The sequence below is a fragment of the Carica papaya genome, chromosome 1 (genome assembly GCF_054855325.1).
Source record: "Carica papaya isolate Zhongbai chromosome 1, ASM5485532v1, whole genome shotgun sequence".
In the NCBI taxonomy this organism is placed as follows: Eukaryota; Viridiplantae; Streptophyta; class Magnoliopsida; order Brassicales; family Caricaceae; genus Carica; species Carica papaya.
In genome coordinates this window covers 23209687-23218535 of record NC_142309.1, presented here as the reverse complement: position 1 = coordinate 23218535, position 8849 = coordinate 23209687, and the positions used below count along the sequence as shown (strand labels likewise).

Here is an 8849-nt window from a genome sequence, read left to right as displayed (position 1 = left end):
AATTTTATATTTTTAATAAAATTTAAATAAAATATAATAATTTTAACAATTAAATTAATATATAATTAATAATTATAAATTTCACTTAAAAGAATGTTTGATTTATTTTTTTATTTAAAAATATTTGATTGGAAAAAAAAAAAAAACATAACTATCATGAGGTTTCACAAAATTCATATAAAATCGTTTGCTTTTAGGATTGTATAGAAGCCATCCAACTGTCGGTATAACTAAACGTGTTTTCACACTTTTGGAGGAAAGGCCATGCAGCCCACAAATTATTGAACAAGAGAGAAAAGAAAAGGGAAATAACCGGGAACAGCGAAATAATTATTCAGCAAGCGTGGACTTGGGCTAAAGACAGTGGCTTGGGCTGATTGTCAAAATCAAATCGAATGGACCAATAGTAGTAATTGTAAAAATAATTTAAATTATCGAATTTAAGCCCAATGATTATTTTTTTCTTCGTTAAATAGTTAATTTTATTTGATAATTTATGTACATTCGATATATATAACATTGTACTAAAAAATTTAATTTTTAACGATATTAAAAGTGATAATTAGTACATTCAACTGCATTAATATAGACTTAAATACTAAATAGATTGATGTATTATTTTAAAATATTTAAATTAATTTTGTGTTAATTTTTTACTAATGTGATCTCATTAGTTTAAAAAAATATATGTCAATTAAATATTATTAATATATTTATTATGTAACAGTAAATTAAAAACATAATTATTTATTTTTTAATAAATTATAAACATAGGATGGTCTCAATAATATAAAATTTTAAATATAGAAATACAGTTTAATTTTTGATTAAATACGGTTTATATATTGCATAATCAATTTTTAAATTTGTGATTTAAATATATCACTTGATAGATATATAATTCATTATCAATATTATAGCATAAAATGTAACACCCAACTATTTCTTTTTATTTATTATTATTATTATTTTATTTTATTTTAATTTATTCTATATAAATATAAATAAATATTAATAGAATTTAATTTAATTTAATTTATTTTCATAGAAATAATAATAATAATAATAAATGGTAAAAATTATTTAGAAATTTAATTAAAAATAATTTTGGAGAAAATGGGTGAAACTTTGAGTTTTCGGGATATTTTGAAAGAAAAATCAGAAATCGGGGGTCAAAATATAATTTAGAAAAGTTGTGCCACGTCAGCTGCCCGGTCAGCATCCCCGGCCAACTAGGACGCGCCAGGTGGCAGAGACATTGACGCGATAAGCCACGCGGGAGGGAGCCACGTGGGTGATCCGCGTGCGCGCGATCGAACAGCTGAGATCCGTTCCCGCGCACACGGACGGCCCAGATTACATCGCGCATGGACGGTCCAGATTGAATCGTGCACAGACGTCCAGATTGAATCGCGATGAACAGTTCAGATTTATTTCCTATTTAATCGCGATCGGACGGTCCATATTAAAAGCGATGGACGGCTCAGATAAAAAACATATGGGTATAAATAACCTTATCCGCATCCAAACCCTAACCCTAGCCGCCAGAGCCCATCGTCGGAGAAGACAGCCCAGCCGCCACCCGCTGTCGTACCGGAGTAATTTTTAGCTGCCAAACGAGATAAAAATTATACATTTTGCTCAGAATTTGATTCTAAACCCACATATGGCCAAATCGGAACGAAAGCACCGGCCAATTGGTCGGAAAACTCCGTCGAAGCTCAGCGGCACCGCCGCGGGGTGTTTCGATTTTCACCTCCGATGAGGCCCTTCCCGATTCCCGTTTGATGTGATTTTTTTACCGTTGTAATCACCATTTCCTCCTCTACAGGTTGACCGGAGCAAAATAAGTTTCAGTTTTTTACATTTTTCCGGTCCATTGAGGGCCCTAGGTGTGTTTTCTCATAGGAACTGATGTAAGTTTGGCTGAATTCGAACGAAAATGGCTGAAAACAGCCAACCCGAGGCGGATCGCTACTGCGAGCAGCGGTGCCGGAGCACGGCGGAGGCGCTGTGCCGAAATTCTGAAATTGGCCGAGTAGGCCCTAGGTCTAAATTTTGGGTTATTTAGAACATGTGTAGGTACCGTAAGCGCGTTTCAGTTCCTGAGGAAAAATTCAAGGGACCTAGGGACCGCCTGTAGGCGCAATGACAATCTAGTTTTCGACGTCAAATCAAGTAAGAATCCCTCACCCTATTTCCTATCATGAAATTAAAGTTCGAATAAATGGTAATACTGTATTTTGTGCAAATTAATAGATATGCATAATTAATTAAGGTTTCTAATTGAGCTCAAAATCGAGCATTATTCCCTGTCGATTTCTGCTTGATTTATTTTACAGTTTAAATGCATTATGGTATCTGGTCTATTTATTCTATGATTTTAAATGCATGTATCACTGCTTACTTCACTATTGTTTGATTTTGGGAATCTAAGATATGCTTACTTTGTTGGATGCACGTTACTTATTATGTATTCATGTTTGAGTTGGTAACGGAGACTAAGGACAAATAGAAATGGGATGTAATTTGATAAATGGATAAGATGACAGCCTCACTAGATATCCTAAGAGATGTTGGATGGACCGGGTTCATAAAGAACCTTACCGTGAACGTTGTTTCATATCGGACGGAGTATGAAGACTTGGTCATTTGACACTCATACTGGACGGGGTATGGGGACGACCCGCTTCACCCTCATACTGGACGAAGTATTGAGGTTTATTTTTTTGGCGCTCATACCAGATAGGGTATGGGGACAGCCCTGGAATTAAGATTGTTAAAGAGAATGGTTCACGTGTAGCGGGGACCCCTATGGATCCCCATGGATACTAGTAGGCTGGTAAAAACGAAAAACTGTGATAATCAGTTATTGTTAATGAAAACGGGTTTATGATGTGTTTTATGTTACTGATTATGCATGAAATTGTGATCTGTATAATATTATTATCTTTATAAGTTATTTTCACAAGTTCTTTAAGGGTAAGAAAAAGGGTAAGTTGTTTTATTTTAAATAATTGTATTGGTTTAAAATTTGTACTCCATTGGTTGTTTTTGATTTTCTACCAACCTTTATTTTTGTGACAGTGATATAATGTGATGTCCTTACTGGGCTAGTGTAGCTAATTTATTATTTAACCATTTCAGATTAGGAAGACCTTGTTCTCGAACCTGATCTACAAGAAAACGATGAGTAGATGTTAAATACTTTATACTTTCTTTTATTTTTCTCATTTCTCGTATTTTTTTTAGAGAGTTTATTCCGTGATATTGTTTAGTACTTTTAAGTTATTGTGTAAGGGATGTTAATCTTAATATTTTATTTCGCTTCCGTACTCAAATTATTATATGTATTTCTTTTTTAATTTTCGAGATCGTTACATAAGACCAGAAGATGATAATAAAATGTTATTCAAATATATTAATTTATATATATTTAGTGTTTACAAGTATAAAATAATCATTTTATGACTTAAAAATTTGTGATGTTTTATCGTGTTTTACTTAAATTTAATATTATTTTCTAATAAAAAAATTAAGAATAAGACATAAATTTGGGTTTATAATGTTAAAAATAAGAAATAAGATACAGAAAATAAAATTAAGCAGTGATAAAATGATAAGATTAATGAATAATTTGTCTATTTAAATTTATTTTAATACTATACAGTTTATAATTTTAAATTATTTAAAAGATAAAATTTAATCTTAATTTTCATATCTGATATATAATTTAATTTATATTTTTGATTATATATTAATTTTTTTATTGTTATATATCAGATATAAAAGTTGTAAAATACATAACTTAAAACTAAATATAAAATTAGGATATTAATTTTATTTAAAATTTTATTATGTTTTTATAAGTTTAATATAAAAAATATTTATTTTCCAACGGGCTTCGTCGTTAACCGCGATCACCAAACCGCTTCCGGCCCGGGTATTGGCAATTCTGCAATTAAGCAAATTCTTAGGGTTCTAAATTCAGAAGTTCAATCTTCATCTTTCTCTTTCCTCATCGCTTTCTTCGAGTGCAGAAATAAATCTCTATTATTATTATTATTATTATTAATGTTATTATTATTTCTCTCGATTGCTCAGTGACTACGCCATTGGTGAAAAAGTCTGTTAGTATTAAGACTCGGATCTATATCAAGAAATCTCCAATTTCCAGGAAAACTAATCTAGTTGTGCTGTCTGATCAGGTATAAAATCAATGATATCCAAAATTTACTTCTCATCTTCAATCATCTGCAATAATCTTTTAATTATTAAGCTCTTGATAATTAATGACGATTCCTATTTTTTGATTAGATTCGAATTTATTATCGCTCCTAGTGATGTGCCAATGTTTCATTTTCTTCAGGAAGTTAAATTTTTGAATCTTGCGTGAAATGATTGTTCTCATTTGATTCTTGGTAGTTCACTGGTATTTTCAATTAATCTCAGTAGGTTTAGTTCTTAGTTGCGATCAATCCTTTGCTGTAGAGTTTATATCAAGTGAAAGATCAAGATCTTAAGGTCGTATGTTTTTCTGTAGTTGTTTTTACGTGGAATTAACGTCCAACAAAAATGAGCAGAATCGTTTTTCATGTCGGTTATGGAGTTTTGATACTTAAGAGTTACATCATCATGTTTATATTTGGAATAGCTGTTCTCTCCCCTATAATTATTTTATGTGGTGGATTTCTAATTTGTACTCTGAAAAGTGAGAATTAGAAATCCGTGAAGGAATTTGAGACAGGAGTGTTGGTAGTTCAAACATGAAGATACAAATTATGATGCAATTTTGGGTGTCAGAGGTAATTTGATTGAATAGTAGAGGGAGAAGGGGGCTAACCTGAACTTTATTAGTCTTTAGTCGTATTTGTTAATAATTGTCGCCTTTGTTTTAACGTGTCCTCGAAAGAGATTACCCAATGGACCAGTTTGTTTGCTGTATGAATTCTGGTGTTGTACAGGGAATAGGCCGACCATTGATACTATTTGTCAATTTTTTTTTCGAAATAAATTGATACTATTTGTCAATACATGCTTCTAGTTTCACAGAAAATACTTAAAGGAGATTATTTGAAGGAAACAGTTTATTTGCTTTATTAACTCTGGTTTTGGACATTGTTAGCAAGTGTTAATCTTTAATAATATTTGTTAATAGAATATCTTCTTTGTTTTAGCTGTGTTCGCTTAAAAGGGACTATTTGAGGAGCCAGTTCTTTGCCATATCAACCCTCGTTTTGTATTTTATGGGTAGAGGCTGAGATCTGTCAAAGGGATGGGCTGGAAAGTACCTTGTATCTGAATTATGGAATGGTGATCCCTGGATCTTGTTCTATATTTTAGTGGGAAGCATGAACATCGTTAAGGGTGTTGCTGACCTTATACGGAGGACATCGAGTGGCCAAGCTGGGGAGTTGTCTTCAGGTTATCAATCTGAGAGGTTCTCCCCTCCTACTCCCACTATTCGCTTCAGGTATTTATGACACAGAGGAAAAGGTTGCTCCTTGAAATTGTGACTAAACACAATCTTGTATTATTATTGAGACATGAATATCTAGTATTTTGTTAAAGATCGTGAATGGAAAGGTGTTAGCTAATAATGCAATTGTGCTGAATCAGATTGTATTTGTATTGTTCTCCTTATTTTACTTTTCATCCTCTGACATCCTTATTGAGAGGTCGGTTTTTGATTCTGTGGATCTAATTTAATATGTTAAAAGGATGGTTGTGGTGGACTGAAAATGTGAAAACATGATGACTTCAGTAGACTATACTTATTGACAATTCAGATTTATTTTTTGTTATCATTTATTTGAAAGAACTTTATGTAATAAATTATAGATATCGTGTTCGCTATTTACTGTTTGGATGGTGAGCTTCAACTTTGTTCACCTAGTAGGAAGATACTGTGTCCTTGCTTTCTTTCATCTTTTTAACTTCTATGTCCATCGCAGTGAACAGAGTGATGAGGCAGTTCTAAGCACACTTTGGGAGAGATTTGATAAAGCTACTGATAAGGTATGCCTCAAGATTTTGTTGTTGTACTAATTGTTCAAGCAGATTCTTCCTGCTCTTTTGGAGTTTGTCTGGCTTGATATTTTATGCTGGTACTCTTTTGAAAATTATAGATAATAGTAGATAATTTCCCTTGTTTGTCCTAGTTTTTCCTCATGGAAGAAGGAACATTTATGAACATTGGATGCAAAATTTGATTAGCTTACAAAGAAATCCTTATCTCTTTGATGATTAAATGGTGGAAAACAGAATTCTATTGAACTTCTGTCCGCAATTGCAAATAGTGGGAAGGTCAAAACAAATACTAGGCTGGATAATTTTGTTAACATGTGGGAAGGTTAAAATGAATAATAGGTTGGACAGTGTTATTAACATTTTTAAGGTTGCTATTCTTGCATGATTGATTAACTATTGAAAGGAAGATCATTCCTTGAGCTGTTTTTTGCATGATCACGTTGAGCAAACCCTCTCTCTCCTCTTTATTGGATCCTTTTTTAAAGGTAAATTTCCTGAATATGAGCCATAACTCAGCATCAGCCTCATTGCAATTTTTGATCTGCATGCCAGAAAACGGGCTCCACCATGCCATTCAGCATGAACCATTGTTCCACCTACTTCTCAAGCACATATACTGAAGAATTTAGAGTGAATGAAGATAGAAATTCTTCTGTTTTTTTTTTTCAGCTCCGTAAGGTACTAATTTATAGTAATGTATACAACCAATTGCCTACCCATTTTCTGGGGAAGAGGGATAACATAATTGGTTAATGAGTACACCTCACCAAAATTCTGTTATCACCTCCACTAATAACAAAAAAGAAAAGACAAATTTGATTATTTTATTTTCTATACTCCTTCTCAATGTAGTTTACATATATGTTAAGTAAATCTACATTGAATATTATGTCATCAAAAATTCTTTTTGGTAAAATTTTCGTTAGGATATCTGCGATTTGTTGATTGGTTGGAATGTGCATAAGTGTTACGGTCTCATCCTCCAACTTCTTTTTAATAAAGTGTCGATCAATTTTCACATGCTTGGTTCTATTATGGTGTATTGGATTCTTGATCATACTGATGGTTGATTGGTTATCACACTAGACTTTCATAGGAATGTTATGAGGGACCTTAATTCAACAAGTATCATTCTCAACCATATTTCTTCACATATACCATGTGCAAGCACCCGAAACTCTGATTTTGCGCTGCTACGAGGTATCGCTGATTGTTTCTTGCTGCGCCAAGTAACCAAGTTTTCCCAAACATAGGTACAGTACTCTGACGTAGACCTTCTATCATTTATTGAGGCTGCCCAATCAGTATTGGTGAAGATTTCGACATCCCTTTTTACGGTGTTTTGAAAGAACAATTCTTGTTCTGGAGTCATCTTTAGATATCTCAGAATTCGATATATAGTCGTCATATGTTTTTCAGTTAGTTGATTCATGAATTGACTTACTGTACTTACTGTATTTATTGTTTTAGGACCCTAGTTTGATGGTTGAATCCATAGGTGTGTTTGCAGGCTTACTTCCAAGCATTCTGGTTTCCTTCGGGAGGTCTAGGGCATACTTTTGTTGAGATATTGAAATTTCCTTCTTGGAACTAGCTATCTCCATGCCAAAGAAGTACTTGAGTGCTCCGAGATCTTTAATTTCAAATTCTCTGGTTAAGAATTCTTTGGTCTTCTGGATCTCCTCAATATGATCTCCTGTTAGGATGATGTCATCCACATAGATAATCAAGATAAGTTTCTTACCTGAGGTACAATGTTTGACAAATAGTATGTGATCGGACTGACATTGTTTATATCCTTCTCATTTTGCAGTTTTTGTGAATCTGTCAAACCATCCTCTTGGAGATTGTTTTAGATCACAGAGTGCTTTTTTTAGCTTGTATACTTTATGAGGACTATCTGCTAGTTCGAACCCTGGTGGAGTGTTCATGTACACTTCTTCCTCTATGTCTAACTGACAATGTGGCCAATTAAGATTTGAGGCAAATGAGAGAAGTACGCGAATTGTATTGTGTTTAACTACTGTAGCAAATATCTCCTGATAATCTATCCTATAGGACTGAGTATAGCTTTTGGCTACCAGGCAAGCCTTATACCTATTTATACTTCCATACGGATTTTATTTAGTTGTAAAAACCCACTTACATCTCACTTGATGTTTTCCCGGGGACAGATCTGTTAACTCCCATGTTTCGTTCTTTTCAAGTGCATTGATTTTCTCTTGGACAGTTTGTCGCCATTCAAGTATTTTTAGAACTTCATGGATTGTTTTTGGCTCTAGTGAGCTACTGTTCAACTTGCACACAAAAACATGATGTTTCGAAAACAGCTTGTCTCATGAAATATAGTCATGAATTGGATGTTTGGTGCATGTTCGAGTCCCTTTCTTAAAGCAATAGGCATCTCAGTGTTAGTACCAGTAGTAGGAATAGAAATCTCATTACTTGTCAATTTCTGGGCACCTGGAGTAAGAGTAGATGATTGGCAATGCTTGAATGATTCAGGTGCTTTCCTTTTGTTTCTTCTAGTGTAAACATGTATTTCATTAGTTGTAGGTACTGTGTTTTTTGTAACTGTTACCAGTTCAGATTTTTTGTGTGAGGTTGTGGGTTCAGACTCTAGAGAGGGTGTATCTGGTGGATGACCCTGTGGATAGAGAAGAGGTATGTTTACATCCCGCAATTGATATTTTTAAGTAAAGATCTCCTCCTGAATATCAGTTGTAGGGTAAAAGGGTTGGTTTTCAAAGAAAATGACATCCATTGTGTTATACAATTGACAGGTGTCTGGAACAAGGCATTTGTATCCTTTTTTATTA

At 33.3% G+C, this 8849-nt stretch overlaps 1 protein-coding gene across 4 annotated transcripts in view; it reads left to right on the top strand.

The window, feature by feature from the left end:
• Nucleotides 1-3996: 3996 nt before the first annotated feature.
• LOC110818811 (binding protein) overlaps nucleotides 3997-8849 on the top strand; it is a 61249-nt gene continuing 56396 nt past the window's right edge. For all 4 annotated transcript variants that reach the window (XM_088221577.1, XM_088221576.1, XM_088221579.1 and 1 more), the window contains exons 1-3: nucleotides 3997-4208; nucleotides 5178-5473; nucleotides 5955-6018. In XM_088221577.1, coding sequence (XP_088077703.1) covers nucleotides 5352-5473; nucleotides 5955-6018 — 186 coding nt within the window. In that variant the 5' untranslated portion in view covers nucleotides 3997-4208; nucleotides 5178-5351. The remainder of the gene's footprint in view (nucleotides 4209-5177; nucleotides 5474-5954; nucleotides 6019-8849) is intronic.